At 55.6% G+C, this 19,390-nt stretch overlaps 2 protein-coding genes across 3 annotated transcripts in view; one reads left to right on the forward strand and one right to left on the reverse strand.

Moving 5' to 3' along the window:
* LOC146338302 (diacylglycerol kinase delta-like) overlaps positions 1-3,833 on the forward strand; it is a 54,465-nt gene extending 50,632 nt beyond the window's left edge. Inside the window, exon 29 of the mRNA XM_084813408.1 lies at positions 19-3,833. Within this exon, the coding sequence (XP_084669534.1) occupies positions 19-93 (75 nt within the window). The 3' untranslated portion in view covers positions 94-3,833. The remainder of the gene's footprint in view (positions 1-18) is intronic.
* Positions 3,834-4,409: 576 nt separating this feature from the next.
* Positions 4,410-15,198, reverse strand: CCNB3 (cyclin B3). 2 transcript variants are annotated; one of them, XM_084813295.1, is made up of 12 exons: positions 15,136-15,198; positions 14,169-14,288; positions 12,701-12,784; positions 12,293-12,411; positions 10,469-10,583; positions 9,390-9,488; positions 8,779-8,871; positions 7,382-7,519; positions 6,478-6,633; positions 5,544-5,693; positions 5,201-5,331; positions 4,410-4,734 (listed from the first exon to the last, which is right to left on the reverse strand). In XM_084813295.1, exons 2-12 carry the CDS (start codon positions 14,256-14,258, stop codon positions 4,665-4,667), a joined length of 1,245 nt encoding a protein of 414 aa, XP_084669421.1. In that variant the 5' UTR covers positions 14,259-14,288; positions 15,136-15,198; the 3' UTR covers positions 4,410-4,664. The 2 variants fall into 2 exon arrangements, with proteins under 2 accessions (XP_084669421.1, XP_084669423.1); XM_084813297.1 differs by having other exon boundaries at positions 4,416-4,734; positions 5,544-5,630.
* Between the last annotated feature and the right edge of the window lie 4,192 nt (positions 15,199-19,390).

Here is a 19,390-nt window from a genome sequence, read left to right on the forward strand (position 1 = left end):
CGCCTTCTCCCCTTGCAGGACCTTGGGATATCAAAAGTGGGCCATCTGAAGAGGATTCTCCAGGGCATTAAAGACACCACCAGCCAGCCCTAGGAAAGTTCCTCTCGACCCAAAGGGAAAACTGCATCTGGCATGCAAGACCCCTTTCTCTCGACCACCACAACCCATTGCCACTGGCAGCTCATTGCACCTGATTAGACTGCTGGGCATGGCCTGAACCAGGGCGCCCTGGGAATTTAATGCAAGGACAGTTTCCCATGCATCCCATGCCAAGAGTTTACATTTCCATGCCTGCCAAAGATTGTAGCTTCGCTGTTTTTGCCCCTCACCCTCCGGTCTCCTCCTCCATCTCTTTGTGGCAGTTCCTGTGCTTTGGGTTCATGTATGTGAATTTGGGCTTCACTTCAGGCAGTTCATTTCCACTCATCCCTGGGAAGACTCATCAGTGTCTGGTGTGGCCTCCTGCAATGGCTCATTTGTGTCATGCAATACCGTTCCCTTTGGGCCTGGATGGTTTCACTAGCCTGGGGGCAGTAGAAGAGGGGAGATGCCATTTCATGGAGGGAGACTGTGGTTACTTGAGGTCAAGTGGGGGCCAAGGCAAGACATGTTTTGCCACTCTTAGGACCACTTGACCCAAGTCCTTGGCTGCTCTGTTTTAATTTATTTATTTTTGAAGTTTTAATACATGGAGCTGTAGAGAAAAAGGTGAAAGCCTGTGGCCGGTTTCTGTGGAAACCAGCAGCAGTGTAGGGTACAGCTTCACGGGGTGGCTGGGAAACCCATGAGAGACGGTTGTGCCTTTAACAGCTGCATAGCACCTTCAGCTGTAACAGGCTTTTCCCGGTGTAGCCCGTTCGGCGGCTGTTAAGGGAACAGGCGTTTGCATGTGGGGAGAGGGTGCAAACGCGCAGGAAGGACAGTAGCACCCTTTGCCCTTGGGGGCTGCTCTGCACCCAGGGTGGCCTGCACTCTTTCCTCCCTGGCCTCTGAAGATTTGTGCCCATCTATTTGGTTGGGCACAAAGTGGGCAAACGGAGTGACATCTTGCACTTTTTTTTAATAAAAGTATTTTTCAGAAGCGATTGAGCCTGAATAATGAAAGCACTTGCCTGCAGCCATATCAATGATCCGAAATACTTCAGGATCTTTTTCTCCCCCTTTCCCTGTCCGAAATAGGTAAGATGTCGCTTTTCATGAGACTGACTTTGAGCCACTGTAAACGTGAACTTTCCGATCCTTCATCAGGCAGAAGGATTCCGTAACACGCAAAAGGGTCCATTAACTAACACAAAGTATTCCATCCGAAAACCACCCGTCCTAATTTTCTTTATTATGCTTTGGTGCTACCATGGCAACAGACGTCTACATAGTGGGATGAGGAGCTATTGCCATTGGAAAGCAGTGACTGTGCTGGAGCCCCTCCGCAGCAGAGGCGCCTTTGGGCAGGCTGGGTTTTGTGTCCTCCATCCTGAAGGCGCTGCCACGGCCGGCCTCTCCCCCTCCTCCTCCTCCACCCTGTTCCTGGATGACCCGCCCACAGGCCTCCTTGCCTAGAGGACCTTGTGCTCTGCCCTCTCTCGGGCAGGGCAGGAGAGCAGGGGAAGAAGGGCTTTCTTCTCTCTCCTCCTTCCCGAGGTGCGTACGGGGACGGCGCCTTTGCCACAATCCATCCATCCATCTTTTCTCCCTGCCTGTTGTAGAGCTTGCTGAGAATGTAAATAGTTTGGAAAGAAAGAGGAGATATTTATTTAAAGATGTAATATATATAAACACACACACACACACATATATATAAGAAGCTTAATTTATTTTTCTCCTGTGTTGCGCGAGTGCACTTTGAAATCCCCACGTGGGCCGGGAGGCCAGCTTGGCCCCCGCCGCGAGGCTGCAGAGACTGGCTCTGTGGAAGCCTCTGCCCTTCTGGCTCTTGTGAAATGCAGGTGCCTTTGGCTGGCTTGTGGTTGGCTTTGCTTCAGGGGTGGGAAGCCACGGGCTTTGTGACCACGTCACCAGCGCCACATGAGAAACACAGGTGGGCCAGGAACACCTGCTGAAGGCGTCGTCTTGCGCCAGCTGATGTTTCAACTGGGACCGGCTCCCTTGAGGACGGCGAAGGGCAGAGGGCTGCTTCTGACGACCGCTTGCTGGTGTTGCGCGTTTTCCACCTGCCTGGCCAGAGCGGCTGCCGGTGGGAATCACCCCGCTGCACTTGTCCCTTCTGCAACAGCTGGCGTTGGGCTCCCTCGCTCCCCCTGAAATTCCGCTCCAGGCGTACTGATGGCAGGAGCAGAGCATTTTCGAGAAGCATGGGGGGAAAGCAGCACATGACCGAGTCCTGGAGCAGCCGCAGCCTCAGGGCCTAGAGCTCCCTGTCCTGCCCCTCCTCTCCTGCTCAGTGCCTACGAGCAAGGCCACCAAAGGGACTGGGCTCCCTGGACCGTTCATGGGCCCAAGTGGCGTTTGGCTTCGTGCTGATCCCACCTTACATCCCTCCAGGCTCCCCATTCCGGAACACCAGCTGCCAGCGGAAGAGAAGCTGTTGCTGTAGCCAAGCACAACTCGGACAGCAGCAAAGTGGAGCAAATAACCTTCCACCCTGTGCATGCAGACGAGTGCACACAGGACAAGGGTGCACTCCATGCTCTGTACTGTGCGTACCGTTAGGGGAGGAGAGTGTGTGTGGCCATCGTGATCTGTCTCCCTGTGTTTACCAGTGATTGATTTATATTGTGAACGTAAGGGGGAAACTGGTGTGGGAGGGGGGAAGGGTGTATATAGTCTGCCCCACTCCCCTGCCCCTCTCCATGGAAAACTAGGTGTCTGGTTCAGACAGCACCCTTCATGAAGCAGGCTTGCTCAGGAGTTGGTGCCAGGGGCTAACAGCCAAAGAGGCAGCAATAGCAAGGGCTAGGTCCCCTTTGTACCCCCCGAGCAGGCCTGGAGTTCACAAAGCGGAGCTGCAAAGTCATGCCCTTAAAACGGATGAGCAGCAGCATCTTCCCTGGAGGTCAGGGGAGGACCCCTGAAGAGGAGCAAACATCTAGCCCTCATGGAAGCGATGCGTGGGGAGCCCTTGTTGGCCAAGGGCCAGGGTCATGGGGAGCGTCTGCCCCACTGCAGCATTTGTCTGGCCTTGCTGCTTTGGCCTCTGACCTGGCTAGCCATCCCATTTCACGCCCCCCCCACCATGGGGTGGGGGGTATGCTTTTCCCTTTAATTTAAAAAGCCAGATACAACGAAGCAGGGCAGAGGCTAAAATGAGCTTATGGCGCTTCTTTTGGAGACTCATTCTTTTGGAGACTCATTGATCTGCTCCTGTTTATTTACGACCTCTTTCCCGCCACTGTCAGCCTATTGGAAGCCTAAAGGCAGCAGTTAAGGGCTGTAGCCCCCCCCCGCCCCCGCTTTTCTATCACACCCCTTGCAATAGGGAGGGCTATGGACACAAATATCTACGCCTTCTTCAAGAAGTATGGCTGCCCCACCTTCTGCAAGAGGTTCTGCTGTCTTTAACAGCTGCATGACAGCCAGGAGTGACTAGGCACTAACTTCCATCTGATCAAGAGCTTTACCTGTTGGATAGCTGCTAATCTGGGGAAAAAGCAGCACTTCTGCCCCTGCAGATGGGCACACCTCCCCCATGAGACACCAGCTGAGCAGATCCCAGCGGTGGGAGGGAAAAGAGCCATTCAACTAACTCAGCCACTTGAGGTGGGGAGGAGTGGGAGAGGGGGCTGTTGTGACTGAGGAATGCTTCGAGGCAAAAGAATCTGAATTTAATCCCAGAATTCAGACACCATGTTTACAAAATAAACCTGGAAATGGATTTGATCTTTGAACCGTTCTCTGCCTTCTTTTCTACGCAATGCTCCGTCTTGCCTCCCCGAGGACCGGTGGCAAAGCCATAAGGGCTCCTGGCCGGAGATAAATGGCAGCCAGCTGCTGCGCCGGAAGGGAGCGTGGGTCCCAACGGCTGTTCTCCTACTGCCCAGCCAGGCTCAGCAGAGAAGTGCCCCCAGCCCTGCTGGGGCAGGGGGCAAGCTCAAAAGCCAGGCCAGCGGGGCCAGGTCGCCTGAGCAGGCAGGCAAGGCCAGTTGGTACAGCCCCATGGGGGGGGGGGGCAGGGCAAGTGGGAGAAGGCGAGGCAGCCAGGGGGAGTGGCAGGCAGAATCAGCGCCGCCCCGCTCCCTGGAACGCTGTCTGCTCTGACCAAGGGTGGCTTCCCCATGGCCGCCTGGCGCCTAGCATCCTCCAGAGGGCAAACTGGTGGCCTCCTGCATGCAAGCCAGGTGTCTGCTTGCCCTCCTCCAAGGGCCCTGGCGAGATGGAGCAGAGTGGGAGTCGGGGGTTCCACAGCCCAGCTCCTTCCTGCACCCAGGTAAGGCCACAATGACCACAAGGGGAGTACTTTTAAATTCTTTTATTGAAAGCTTTCTTTTCTTTGTCCATGCCATTCCCTCCCTACAACACTATAGTTGCTTTTACTTTTTTCTCCCACCCCCCTCCCTCTCTACCACCCACAACTAAAAAAGAAAGAGGGGGTAGACACAGGCCTCCCCGCTAAGCGGCATCTCTATTTACAGGGTATTTACAGTCCGGCTCCTCCGCCGCGTCTGGGCCGGGGGCTGCCTGCCGAGGCCCGGTGCCCTGCCCAGCCGGAGCTAGCTTCGCAGAGCTTCCTCAAGCTCCAGCATGTCCATGGGTGCCATCTTGGCCACTTCAAAGAAGACCCTGCAAGCAAGGCGGAGACACGGGGAGGGAGCTGTCATGCGTCAGCACACCACAGATGGGCTCCGGGCAGTGGGGGAGAAGGGGTGCCCAAAGAGGAGGAGGGTCAGGGCCCATTTCCTCCACAAGCACCTGCTACGTTTGGTTTGTTCTCAAGCTCTTCAGTTCACACAATTAAATCATATTAGAGCCATAAGGAAAATCAACAACCGTTCTAACATTCAAGTGTTGCCCTTAACAATTTTGTCTTTACAGAGCAAGAGCCTGCAGCTTAAAGATATTAGCTTCTGACAGGTTTCTACAAATCGGCCTCTTCCACGCACGCCACCCCCCAAACCCAACCATTCCCCTGCACCGGGGAGGGGGAAACCTCCACGGGACCTGCTGCAAACCCTCTTGCCACGATACCACTGAGCAGGGGGGTGTTTGAGCAAACCCCTGGCGGCCCAAGGGGAGAGAGACACCCTACCGGTGTGCGTATTTGCTGCGCACGGCCTTGAGCCGGTCGTCGTGATGGTAGGTCAGCAGGAAGTTGAGCCTCTTCACCAGAGGGGGAAGCTCCTGGGCTTCATAGCCGCTGTAATATTCTAGTGTGGGATTCTGCAATGGAGAAGGGACAAAGTGGCCCCACCTTGTCCTGCCAGGAATGGCATGATGGCCCACAGGCAGAGGTTCCCGAGCCCCTGCCCCACTCGATCCTGCCCCCTTCCGCTGCACTAACACCCTGGCCAGATTCCTGGTGCCAAGAGGAGGGTGCCTTGGTGGGGTTTCCCTACTCTGCTCGAAAAGGGGCTCCAACGCCAGCCACTCACCCAGGCACCGAGCTTCTTCATCTTCAGCGCCAGGAGGAGGCAGCTGGCCGCCAGCCGGGAGGCGCTCTCCTGCACAAAGTCGTACTCCTGCAGAGTCAGCTCACAGATGAAACGGGCCAGTGTCAGAGTCTCCATGGTGGCATGCGCACACTGCGGCGGGAAGGGGCAGGAAGACCTCCTGAGCAGGGGCCCCAGGCAGCACTCACAAGAAGAAAGGAACATTGCGCCAGGCCCACCTTTGGGCCAGTTACAAGTCTGCCCATGAAGCCATTCCACAGTACAGGATTTGGACAACATGCTAAGCTGCGGCTGCGGTTAACCTAAAACGGAGGTGGAAGCGTCCCCTCTCCGCCTTGCGGCTGTGCCAGAGGAGGAGCGCATGAGCCCCAGGCTCCCATGGGCTCCATTCCTGTCGTGATAAACCAGGGTTTATTGTGCTCTCCAAACACAGCCAACGAGGACTCACCAGGAATGGGCAGCTGCACTCTCCACCCTGCCTCAGCCCATATGCCCAGGGGGATGTGTGACACACAGCTCAGAATCCCAAGAAGCCTAGCTTTTATTGCGAGGCGAACATCCTCACGTTGCTAGCACTCAAGGCTTCAGAGCCAGGGCAGCACCTGGCCTCAGCGCCAAGCACAAAGTGTGCTTGTTTTGCCTCCTCCTATTCTGCTACTCAGAGGAAGGAGCAATCGCGCACTGACCTGCGGAGAAAACAATCTAGCCTTGTCTCCACCCCGCCGTCTTGTCTCCCCGCACCATGGAGCGTAGAATCTGGCACCCAGGGAAGCCCCAGGAGAAGGCAGGAGGGGTCGGCACCTGTCCGGGCCCAAGTGGCCACCCTCAAATGCAGGAGCAGGATGGAGAAGGCTCAAATGATTCCACCCTACCCACCCACCCTCCTGCCCCAGGACACCCTGCCCCTGCTGTTCACCTTGGCAAACCGACGGAGGAAGCGGTATGCAATGGGGATGTTGATGTCGAAGTGGAGCGTTTGCAAGATGCTCACTTCCATGGACAGCAGCTCCTCTCGCTTGTAGGCGTCGTCACAGATGTACAGGAAGTCATCGACACAGGGAGGGCAGCGCTCCTGAGAGACAGGGAGGCAAAGGCGAGGCTACTGGCTACCTCTTTGGGTCAATGACGTGGGCCCACAAGGAGCGTGGCCTGGCCGAGGCTGACCCCGGAAGGTGCCAACCTACCCAAAGGGGCTGATGCGAGGAAAGCCCCTGTCCTCGGGCATGCAGACCCAGGGGCCGGGAGTGTGGCAGCGCTCGGAGGCCCAGCCCACAGTCTGACCCAACAGGCAGAATTGTGCCAACCTCCGTTTTCCTTTTTGAAAGGGGTCTGGCGTTTGGCGATGGGGACAGAGGGAATTTGGCCTAGAGAGGCCTGGAAGCCTGAAGGTGCTGGCATGGGGGTTCAGAGCACGAGGCAGAGAGGCGACCTGTGCCGTGCCTCTGAAGAGCCCCCCGTGCTGAAACACAGAACCTCTTTCTCCACAGCAGGGGGAAAATGGCGCTCGAGGGCTGGCTGTGCAAGAGTCACTCGGCCCTACCTGCCCAAAGAACTGGACAGGGACTCGGGGAGGGCCCGTGTAACAGGGCGTGCCCAGGCCCCTGAGGTGGTGGAGGAAGCCACAGCAGGCAACCCAGCTTGGTAGCCACAGGCCTGGCAGTGCTGGCCAGGGGAGGGGTGCGGCCAGGGGAGGGGTGCGGCCAGGGGAGGGGTGCGGCCAGGGGAGGGGTGCGGCCCTGGTGCTCCCCCCATTGGCTTCAAGTCCCTCTTGGCCAGCCCCCCATCTGGTTCCGGGCCCAAGCACCCCTGCCTGCACTCACCTCAAACTTGGAAGCAATGAGGATGGCTGTGGAGCCAATGAGCTGCAGCTTGTCCCGCATGCTGGTCACCTTCACCAGGTAGTGATCCATCAGCTTGACCGCCAAGTAAAGCGTCTCATGGGTGAGCTCGAAGTTCTCCTGCAGGAGCCCAGGAGGCAAGAGCAGAGTCAGACCCTTGGCCCCTCCAGCCCAAGCTTGCCTGCTCCAAAGGGCAGCGCCTCGTGAGGGTCACGGGTGGGATGGGTCTTTCCCAGCCTTGCTGCCAAGGTCCCATGCACTGGAGGGGCCAGTTCAAGGCGCTGAGCCTGGGAGCTTCTGGGCGGGCCCTGCTCCAGGCAGCCGTCCCGTAAGAGAGGAGCCGTGGCCAAGGAAGGCTGCTTCCTCTTGTGGGCTCTCAGCATGTTCTGCCAGGAGCAGGATTTGGATTTTCGCCTTCCATCTCCCTTTGTAGCACTCCAGCCCATCCCGTGCTGTGCTGACGGTTTCCTCCACATTTCTTCCTACCATTCCCATTCAATGTGATAGAAAAGAAATAGCTTCCAAAAAGAAATTCAAAGGAGAAGAAAACTTTGGAGAAATTCTCATGGGTTGGGTTCAGGGTTCTTGTGCTTGCCTTACTCAGGAGGTGACCGAGGAGTGTGCACAAGTGCCCTGCCTTTCACTGTACAATCATCTCTCCAGCAGCCTGCAGCCTCCTTGGCTTCCCAGTCATGAGGTAATTCTTCCCATAGGGCCTTTTCAGATCAGGAAGTGCAGGCAGCCTGGGAGGCTGCAGAGCAATGGAGAGATGTGTAATAGAAAGATAACAAACATGCAGCACCCTTGGCTGCCTTGCAGTGATCAGGTAAACTCAAAACATCACAAAAATAAATTATAGAACACCCTGAGAGTGAGGCAGAACAATGGAGGCCTCTTTCATGGGAGAAGAACACTTTCAAGAAACTGGAGGACAAATTCTGGCACAGCACCAGCTCCAACCCTTCTCTGGTGCTGGACACAACACTCCCCTCCCCCCACCCCCACTACATAGTTCTCAGGGAAGTAGCAGTACTGAGGCATCTGCAGTACAGCCAGAACGTGTCCACAATCACCTCTCCGAAATTTAAGGTTTGGAAGACCCTGGGGAAAGTGCTGCACACTGGAGAATGACAACTAGAACCAAGCCAAGGCTTTTTCAAGGGAAGGGAAGACATGGCCTCGCCCCTTGCTGGCCATGAGACTGAGGACTTCCCCTCAGCAAGTACTACACCATGGCTAATTCCTTTGCTGCCACCATCCTGCCGTGTGATCTACAACTTTCTTCCCTCTGCCCCAAGTGGAAGGACTGCATGTTTCAGCACGTGGCTGGCTGGCTGGCTGGAACTCCCTTCTCACCACAGGTATGAACAGGCACTCACCTGCACCTCCACCATCCAGTCAACCAGGATGGCCCGCATGTCTGTGGTTATGTCTGGCTGATGCTGCATGTAGTCCGGGAGCAAGAATCTCTCCTGCGAAAGGAGGGAGCCAGTGAGAATGGTGCCACAAGGCACACTCCACACACACACACACACACACACACACACACACACCTAGCAGTCCCCCAAAGCCTCTCCAGGGAAGAGCAATTCGCAGAGAACCACCCCACTCTGGGGCTAACCAGGAGGGCCGCACAGTCTGCACCAGAATCATGGTGCTGGAAGGTGGGCTGAAGCCCGCTCTCTTCTGGAAGCAGGACCATCTCCGTTCTCATTTCCCATGATCCCAAACTAGTCCAGAGGTTTGGAGAGAAACCTTAGCGATCTGGAGCAGGCTCCCGCAAGCACCAGACCTCCAGATGAACTGGATGACAACTCCCAGTCAGTTATTCTGCCCCATTCATTCCAGATCACTGAATTCAGAATAAAAATTCATTATGCATTTAGAATCCATGGATCTAATCCAGAGCTCTAGATCCCCTGGCTGGTGGCAGCTTGAGCACTGGAGTAAGGGAACCACCCCAAAGCCAGCACCCATCTCCAGCAGCTACCTCACGTTCCTGCATGTAGGTGAAGATATCCTTGGCGTACTCGGCACTGGCGTGAGGGTCCTCCAGTTGGCCCTTGTCTATGTCTTCAACTGGTGGCACCTGCACAAAGGATCACTGTTGCTGGTAAAAGAGTAATCACTGAGGCCGGAGGGCTGAGCATATGAGGCTCCTTAGATTCCATGGACTGCAAGTGGAGTGAAATGAAATTAAGCTGAGAGCTGGGGCCGAAACACAGTTTGTTCCAGTCAAGGCCTGTTTCAAAGAGACGTGCGGAAGAGTTGGAAGCTTGACTTACTGTTAGGTGCTCTCAGCTAGCCTCCCGCAACCTGGCACTCTCCAAATGTATTGGACTACAACTCCCATAATCCACAGCCATCATAGGGATTATGGGAGATGTAGTCCAACACATCTGGTAGGCACCAGGTTGCAGGAGGCTGCTCTTCATACTCGTGAACTAAAAGGCTTGTCTTAAGGGAGAGCCTCTGTTGTGTTAGTCCCCTGACCCAAGAAATGCCAAAGATTGGAGCAGAACCCTCTGGACGCGCACAGAAGACCTGCCACTGAGCCATGACCTTCTCCAGCGCTCCCCATCAGTGTCCATGGCAGGGCAGATTTGACAAACCCCCACCAGCAGGAACTCCGTTTGACTTTGCAGGCAGGGACATTGCCCGTGGGTGCACATTGCGGATTTGGGACGCCTGCCGGGTGGTAGGAACAAGTGGGGCACCCAGGGAGCCCCAGAGGGCCTGGACCCTGCACAGCCGCTGCCAGGGCCCACGAGCCCGGCCCGGCGCTCACAGCCAGCCCTCCGGCGGATTCTCAGCACTGCAGGCTGAACCAGAAGCAGAACAAGACTGCAGAGGACCAAGTGCACGGCCGGGCCTTCCCAAGGGGAGAAAGCCAGGTGCCGAGGGGAGAAAGCCAGGTGCCACGAGCCCACACGCCGCCTCCCCCCAGCTCCAAGGTTGCCAAGAGGAACACGGCCAGCCTTCCAGGAGGAGGCTTCCGCGATGCCCCCCCCCCTTATTCCTTCATCTCCACCGTCCACATGGGCAGCAAGGGGAGCAGCTCCTCCGTACCAGCACCGCCGGTTCCACTGGCGTCAGCGACGGATCATCCTTCTCCGGCAGGCCCTTGCTGGCGCTGCGGTCAGACTCGGCTGGCACATCCTCAGAGAGAACCTTATTCAGGGACCTGAAAGAGGCAGGTGCAGGTTAGAGATAGAGCTGGGAAAGAGGCAGGCCAGCTGCCAGCTAGACATGCCAGCCCAAGGCCCTCCGCTCGCTCCTCAGGCCTTGGCAGGCTCTGGACCTCAGCTTGCCACGAGAGACAGACAGATGCACCCCGGCTGAGTGTAAGTCTGGCCAAAACATGGCCCCAGCTCCGGGAGAGTGGGGCTGGGGCCATTGCAGACACCCCTGGAAACGCAATGAGGATATCTGTGCTTTGTCCTCCACTTCCACTCTGGTTTCTATGATGTCGCAAGAAACAGCTAAGTTGAAGCCAGTTTTACCTCCAACTGCAATGAGGGCTAGAAACATTCTAAAATAAAAATACTGAAACCCCCTTTGTGCTACCAGATTCGGACCCAACTAAGGGCCATAGGTCACAATTCAGAGAGTGTTTATCGACACACTGGCTCCTAAGTCATACTGTGCAATTAGTGAGAGGTGTCTCCAGGTTTACTCTTATGGCAGGGGTAATAACAGAACTGCAGCTTTGATGAAATGCCTTTTATCATCTTATTATGAGCCTTTAACTGCTGCTTTCCAGTCTCCAGGCAGCAAACTGCAGCCTAGACCCTTCTGGATAGGACAATGGCCCCAGTTGAGAAGACACAGGCAGGGCGGAGGTGTTGGGGGTGAAAAATCCCAGCCTATTCCAGGGCCTGGTCTGAAGGCACATGAGGCAGCCACCTTGCTGAAGCTAAGCAGGCCTGGGTCTGATCAGTGCTTGGAGGGGAGAGCCCCTGGGAACCACAGGTAGCCACCTTGAGTTCCACAATGGGAGAAAGGTGGGAGATAAATGTAATAAAATAAACAAACAAACAAACCTTTATAGACAGCTCTGATGGCACATGGATTTGGGTGCCTCCAGGTGTGCCAGCAAATGCAGACCAGTCTGCACTGGGACTCTAAAGCTTTCACCTTACTCTCTGGATTGAGCGCCTACGTATTCCCTTTGCAGCTAGCTCAGGCCTGTCAAGACACCTTGTAGATCAGTGGCAGGGGCCTGGGGATGAATTTCACGCGGCCTGTGGCTGGCTCACTCTGACGGGCCTGCCCCTCCAATTCTTCTGCCAGGGCTACGTGGAGCGGGCCAGTGAGGACTCCTTCGTGGGGCGTCCGTCCTTGGGTGGGGCAGTGGCAGTGGCAGGAGAGCAGAGCATTTCAAAGGTATTCTTGCTTGGGCAGGTGGCTGTCTGGTTTCTTAGCAGCAGCAGCAGCTTAGCACCATCCAGGCTGGTGCTGGCATGGGGGAGGACAGCAAAGGGGGCGGTGGACAAAGAGAAAAGGCAATTGGTGGCTCAACTCCCGATTGCCTTTTCCTGTGGGTTGCTGGTCCTTGGTATAAAAGGATTCCCCACCCACCACGGATGACCAGAAAGCTCTCGCGCCATCAGCTCCCTCTAATAGAGTTGGAGGTCAAGCGTCCCCTCCACAGCTGGCACACGCAGCCACCAATCCAAGTGGTGCAGACACTTCTCCTTGGGCAGTCACCTGGAAAGCCACCAGGGCTCACAGTTCTGCAGCATATCTGGCCAGGGCCTGCACAGCCCCAGCTCCAGCCCACTTGCCTCTCTTGCATGAGTGTATTCAAGCTGCGAGGACAAGAGGGCAGGCAGTGGCCTGAGGGGGGAGGCGGGGCACCGCCAGCCCAGCTGTGCTCACTCCGGCCCTCACTTTTTCAGGTTGACCTCGTTGTTCTTGGCAATGCTCAGCACAGGCAATCCCTTTGGTGCCTTCTTGGAAACCAGCTTTGCCGGCTCCTTCCTTCCTCCGAAGTGCCGCGTCTTGTGAGCCTGCAAGGGAGAGACCAGCAGGCTGTGATCATGTCTGCCTATGCAGAGGAGGGAGGCTTCTGGTTTTAGAAAAGGCAGAGAGGCACCCCACGCTTCCTTGCTGGCCCCGGACGGACCCTGGGAAAAGAGCCAGCCTCGAGATGCAAGCAAGTCTGAGGCGGCATAAAGAGCAGATCCCCACTCCCACCTTGGCCCATACACCCAAAGCCAATGACTCAGTTGGAACACGAAGAACTTGGGCCCTGCTCCCCCATCCAGCACAAAACACAGAACAAGGGTCCATACTTACATTGGTGATATCACCAAAGGCAGAGCGCTTCTTGGGTGCCCCCTGGGGCGAGGAGGGGGACCGCTTTGTCTGAGAGCTCTCCTCCTAGGACAAAAGGGAGAGAAGCCAGTCAGCACAGGACAGCACTCCTGTCCCAGGCCACATTCAGCACAGGCCAGTGCCTGAATTGTGCACGCCCCCCACCCCTGCACCATACACCTGGAGGCTGGTCCTTACAAGGACAGAAGACAGAACCCTGCGAGAGCAGATATAAGCACATGAGACGAGCCCTTCAGGACTGGACCAAAGTCCAATGGTGCAGTCTGTGGAGCAACCATACTTGGGATATTGTGCACAGTTCTGGTCGTCAGATTTCAAAAAGCCAAGGATATTGTAGGGCCAGAAAAGGTGTAGAACAGGGCAACCAGAATGATCATGGGGCTGGAGCAACTCCTGTGAGGAAAGGTTGCAACATCTGGGACTTTTTAACTTGGAAAAAAGGTTGAGTAAGAGGGGATATGATAGAGGGGTATAAAATTATGCACAGCATAGAGAAAGTAGAGAGATAATTTTTCTCCCTCTCTCACGGTACTAGAACCCCAACAGCATCATTGAATCATAGAATAGTAGGGTTGGAAGGGGCCTATAAGACCATTGAGTCCAACCCCCATCGGTCGCCCCATGAAGCTGATTGGTGGGAGATTCAGGACAGATCAAAGGAAGGACTGCTTCACACAGCGCACAGCTAAACAAAATTATCTACCACAGGGTGTAGCAATGGCCAGCAGTTTGATCGGCTCTGGAAGAGGATGAGACAAATTCATCAAAGGTGACTCCACGAGGCACCATGGCTCTGGATACTAGTTGCTGGGGAATAGGAGTGGGGGTGGGGGCTGTTGTGCTCGTGTGCTGCTTATGGGCTTCCCTTTGGGGCCTCTGGGTGGTCACTGTGGGGAACAGGATGCTGGATGTGATGGGCCTTTGGTCTGATCCAGCAGCAAGGCTGTACTTGTGGCCATTTAGTCTGGCGTCCAGGCACCGTCAAGCCATTGCCTCCAGAAAGCCACAGCCTAGGCTTAAAGGCAACAGCACCTTGCCCCTGCTTGCTTGCAGTGGGTAATTAGCAGCACACTGCCTGAGAACGTGGAAGCTCTCCCCAGCTGTCATGAGCAGTAGCCATGTGCAGATCCACCCAGCACCATGGATTTGTCTAATCTCTTCCTGAGGTTGCCACTGACACAATGTTGCCTCCTGACAGCTCTGCTCCTGGTCAGTTGCCCAACTCTGATCCCCAGGCCTCAGCACCAGCTATCAACACCATCTGCCTTAGCCCCAAGCAACCAGCTGTTACCCAGCTTTCCTGCAAGGCAGAGCAGCAACCTGTCCACACCGGTAGGTGAGGGGTGGGGTACTGAGCACCCACAGATTCTCAGCACATGATGCAATGTGGAGCAGTGGGGGAGGGGCAGCTCCCACTACCCTAACTCACCTTCTCAGCTTGAGCATTGTCCACAGCGACTGCTCTGCCTGGCCAGGGCTGCTTTGTGCCCACGCTCTTGGAATTGCGTGGGGGCGGCATCCCTCCAGCTTTCGGCTTCCCCAAGCAAGTCTGGAGAAGGAGGGAGATGGAAACGTTACCTTCTCAGAGACCACCCAGGCCCCAGCAGATACTCTGCCCTGGGAGCAGCTTTGACTGGGAGACCTGTGCCAGCTCCCCTACATTGTCACCTCAGCAGTGTGCTACATTAAACAGGCAGGCAGACCCAGGTGCGGCTAAGAAGCCCAGCACAAGAGGGCAGGTGCAAGGGGGAACAGGGCACAGATCCCACACCCAAGCCCTGGGTAGCAAAGAAGGACTCCAACAGTCAAACAGCGCCAGGTTTGTCCAACTCTTGCGGAAAAAGCTAAGGCCGCTTCACCAGGTGGATGTCTGCTTGGCTTGCAGAGGACCTGCCTTGCCGGGGGAAAGAACATGAAATCCGGCGGTGACAGCAGCAGGACACCCCGAAGCAGGAGGCAGCCAGGGGCGACGCGGAGCCTCAACCTCTCGCAGCGCAGCCCTACGCACGCCCACTCGCGCGCAGCCTCGTGGAGTCTCCGGAGCATGTGCGGGGCGGGGCCGCTGTTGCGGCCTTCATTCCAGCCGGGACTGGGGCGGGGCGCTTTCTCCCGGGGCGAAGGGAGGCACCGATCCACGAGCTCAGTCCGCTCCGGGAGGGGAAACCGCGCCGGGGCAGCCGGCGGAGGCCGGGCCCCGCGGCGGGGGAAGGCACGCAGCCCTCGGGCAGGGAGAGCTCGCCGCGGGAGCCCTGGCGCTGGCCCGGGGGGCGCGATCCGGAGCCCCGGCCGGCCTGTTGCAGCCGGGCGACCCCGGGCCCCGCAGCCGGGCAAGAGGCAGCGCTCGGCGGCCCCCTCCAAGAGACGCGGGAGAGGCGGCGGGTCGTGGCGCAGCCCACCTGGCCCGGCGCGGCTCCGGCTCCGCTGCTGCTGCTCCGGCGGCGGCGCTTCCTCCGCGGCACAAAGTGCGAATTTGAAAATTGCTACATTGGCAGAGGGCGGCCATCGATTGGTTCCCCGGGAGCCAATCCGGGAGCCGGGATGAATACGGTTGCTAAAGGCGGGGCCTAAATATTTTTTTACTTAAAAAAACGGCTCTCGGAGCCAATGGGGAGCGGGCGAGCGCGGCTCCGCCTTAAAGAGGCGGGGCCGAGTGGCTGCGGAGAGCGGGTGGGCGCGGCCTTAGCCACTTCTGATTGGCTGAAGGGCGGCAGGAACGAACTTCTCCTTAAAGGGACAGCACGCGTGTGACTGACAGCGCAAGCCTCGGGCGTGGCTACTCAGGAGTAAGTCCCATTGAGTGGATGGGGCTTCCTTCCTCGGAGATCCAGCCGCGCAGCGGGGTTCTTTGAAGTACAGCCCTTCGTATTCAGCGGGGCGCTTACTGCCGTGTGTCTGTAGCTCCTTCTAGGGGGATCCTTTTAGGAGTAGATCCCAGTCCTCTAAGCGGGATCGCGCCCTTTGCCTTCCTGTGCGGGGAGAGCCCCTGCCAAGAAACTCCGGCACTCTGCTGGTTCACACGGGACCCAATTCCTAACCCCCTTTGTGCCTGAAATGGCACCATCCCCACGTGCGGGTCGTAATGGGCGGATGAGTCATTTTTCGTGCGTGCGATCTGCTGCCTTGGACACGCCAAAGGCAAAACCCCACGATTTTGTAGTGTAGTCCGAGATTCGCTGCAGCTCCCTGCAACATCACGTGTGGAAAACAAGTAGCCCGGTTGTTGGTCCAGCAGGGCTCTTAGCGGCCTTGCGTGGTGCTGCCGGATGCGTGTCCACGCAGCACACATCACTCTTTACAGGGGCCACATCCAAGGGTCGACCAAGGCACACGCCCGGACATGAGGGGCCGTTTTCTGCTGGTACTACCAGCCCATGTCTGAGTGTGTCCTTGCGTGTCAAGCGGCGTTAGGGACGGGAAAGCAACACCTTGCAAGGCGACTCACAAGCTTTCTGCAATAAAGACCTGCGAGAACAGGCGTTTAGGTTTCGAGGGACGGGCCCCCTCTGCGGCTCTGGCAAGCGGGAGAAGGCCATTCTGAAAGGCCCGCGATTCAGGCCAAAGCCGGCGCTGTCGCCTGCGTCCCGTGAGGCCCGAAAGCTTGCCCTTCCAGGACCGTCGGACCCTAGGCTGCCCCCCAAAGGCACCGCCTCGCTTGCTTCGGGATTTCCTTCCCCCAGGGGGCGCCATGGTCTGCGGCTCGGCAGAAGGCTGCGCCTGTCGCGCTCCGGAGCGTAGTTCAGGCTGCGGCCGTCGTGCCGCGGAAGCCCCGCCGCGGTGAGCACCGAGTACAGCAGGCCCGTCTCGGGGTGCTCGGGCAGTTCGGGGCGGGCGGGCGGGCGCATCACTGCGTTTTGCCTGCAGATTTCCGGGGTGGCCAGTCAGTGTCAGCGGTGCTGGACTGAAACAGGCCGATGGTCTCACTCGGGACGAGACCGATTCTGGCCTTGTTGTTGCTCAGTCGTTCAGTCGTGTCCGACTTCGTGGCCCCTCGGACCGCAGCACGCCAGGCCCTCCTGCCCCGCGCCCCCCCCGGCGTGCGCTCTAGTCCACGTTCATGGCATCCGTGATGCCATCCAGCCATCTCATCCTCTGCCGCCCCCTTCTCCTTTGGCCTTCAGTCTTTCCCAGCATCAGGGTCTTTTCCAGGGAGTTTTCTCTTCGCATTAGGAGGCCAAAACATTTGAGCTTCAGCATCTGTCCTCCCAATGAGCACTCAGGGTTGATTTCCTTTAGGATGGACTGATGTGACCTCCTTGCAGTCCAGGGCACTCGTAAGAGTCTTCTCCAGCACCACAGTGCGAAAGCATCAATTCTTCGGCGCTCAGCCTTCCTTATAGTCCAGCTCTCGCAGCCATACGTTGCTACTGGGAAAACCATAGCTTTGATTATGCGGACCTTTGTCGGCAAGGTGATGTCTCTGCTTCTGACTATGCTGTCTAGATTTGCCATAGCTTTCCTCCCAAGGAGCAAGCGTCTTTTAATTTCATGGCTGCAGTCACCGTCTGCGGTGATCTTGGAGCCCAAGAAAATAAAACCCGTCACTGCTTCCATTTCTTCCCCTTCCATATGCCAGCAAGTGATGGGGCCAGACCCCATGATCTTAGTTTTTTTAACGTTGCGTTTCAAACCAGCTTTTGCACTCTCCACTTTCACCCTCAACAAGAGGCTCTTTAGATCCTCTTTGCTTTCTGCCATTAGGGTGGTATCGTCTGCATATCTGAGGTTGTTGAGAATTCTCCCGGCAGTCTTAATTCCAACCTGTGATTCACCCAACCCGGCGTTTCTCATGATGTACTCTGCATATAAGTTAAATAAGCAGGGTGACAATATGCAGCCTTGTCGTACTCCTTTCCCAATTTTGAACCACTCGGTTGTTCCATGTCCGGTTCTTACTGTTGCTTCTTGACCCTTGTACAGGTTTCTCAAGGAGACAGGTAAGGTGGTCTGGTACTCCCATCTCTTTCAGAATTTGCCACAGTTTGTTGTGATCCACACAATCAAAGGCTTTCGCGTAGTCAATGAAGCAGAAATAGACGTTTTTCTGGAATTCTCTTGCTTTCTCCATGATCCAGCGAATGTTGGCGATTTGATCTCTAGTTCCTCTGCCTCTTCAGAACCCAGCTTGTACTTCCGGTAGTTCTCGGTTCGCATGCTGCTGAAACCTAGGTTGTAGGATTTTGAGCATAACCTTGCTGGCATGTGAAATGCGCGCAATTGTGTGGTAGTTTGAACACTCTTTGGCGTTGCCCTTCTTTGGAATTGGAATGTAAACTGACCTTGTCCAGTCTTGTGGCCACTGTTGTGTGTTCCAAATTTGTTGGCATATTGAGTGCAGCACTTTAACAGCATCATCTTTTAGGATTTTAAATAGCTCAGCTGGAATACTGTCCTCTCCACTAGCTTTATTGTTAGTAATGCTTCCTAAGGCCCACTTGACTTCACTCTCTAGGATGTCCAGCTCAAGTTCAGTGACCGCACTATCATGGCTATCAGGGACATTCTTCTGTGTAGTTCTTCTGTGTATTCTTTCCACCTCTTCTTAATCTCATCTGCTTCTGCTAGGTCCCTGCCTTCTTTGTCCTTTATCATGCCCATCTTTGCACAAAACGTTCCCTTGAGATCTCCGATTTTCTTGAAGAGATCTCTAGTCTTTCCCATTCTATTGTTTTCCTCGATTTCTTTGCATTGTTCATTTAAGAAGGCCTTCTTGTCTCTCCTTGCTATTCTCTGGAACTCTGCATTCAGTTGGGTATATCTTCCCCTTTCTCCCTTGCTTTTCGCTTCCCTTCTTTCGTGAGCTACTTGTAAAGCCTCATCAGACAGCCACTTTGCTTTCTTGCATTTCTTTTTCTTTGGGATGGATTTCGTTGCTGCCTCCTGAACAATGGTACGGACCTCCGTCCATAGTTCCTCAGGCACTCTGTCTATCAGGTCTAATCCCTGAAATCTATTCCTCACCTCCACTGTATATTCATAAGGGATATGATTTAGGTCATACCTGAATGGTTTAGTGGTTTTCCCTACATTCTTCAATTTAAGCTGAAATTTTGCAAGAAGCAGCTCATGATCTGAGCCACAGTCAGCTCCAGGTCTTGTTTTGACTGATTGTATGGAGCTTCTCCATCTTTGGCTGCAAAGGACATAATCAATCTAATTTCGATATTGACCATCTGGTGATGTCCATGTGTAGAGTCGCCTCCTGTGCTGTTGGAAAAGAGTGTTTGCTATGATCAGCGTGTTCTCTTGGCAAAACTCTATCAGCCTTTGTCCTGCTTCATTTTGTACACCAAGGCCATACTTGCCTGTTATCCCGGTGATTTCTTGACTTCCTACTTTAGCATTCCAATCCCCTATGATGAACAGCACATCTTTTTTTGGTGTTAGTTCTAGAAGGTGTTGTAGGTCTTCATAGAACCGATCAACCTCAGCTTCTTCGGCCTCAGTGGTTGGGGCATAGACTTGAATTACTGTGATGTTGGTTTGCCTTGGGTTCGTACTGAGATCATTCTATCGTTTTTGAGATTGTACCCCAGTACTGCTTTTCCCACCCTTTTGTTGACTATGAGTGCTACTCCATTTCTTCTAAGGGATTCTTGCCCACAGTAGTAGATATGATGGTCACCTGAATTAAATTCGCCCATGCCTGTCCAT

Source organism: Heloderma suspectum, chromosome 9, assembly GCF_057233095.1.
Source record: "Heloderma suspectum isolate Gila_16-S chromosome 9, 16-S_ref, whole genome shotgun sequence".
NCBI classification, from domain to species: Eukaryota; Metazoa; Chordata; class Lepidosauria; order Squamata; family Helodermatidae; genus Heloderma; species Heloderma suspectum.

What these genes read in the sequence shown, in the direction of transcription:
- CCNB3 (XM_084813295.1), bottom strand. Translation starts at nt 14,258, where the DNA reads ATGCCGCCCCCACGCAATTCCAAGAGCGTGGGCACAAAGCAGCCCTGG. An exon ending in ACAATGCTCAAGCTGAGAAG is followed by an intron (nt 12,785 to 14,168) that starts GTGAGTTAGGGT and finishes CTTTTGTCCTAG; the next exon opens with GAGGAGAGCTCTCAGACAAA. An exon ending in TGAAGAAGCTCGGTGCCTGG is followed by an intron (nt 5,332 to 5,543) that starts GTGAGTGGCTGG and finishes TCTCCATTGCAG; the next exon opens with AATCCCACACTAGAATATTA.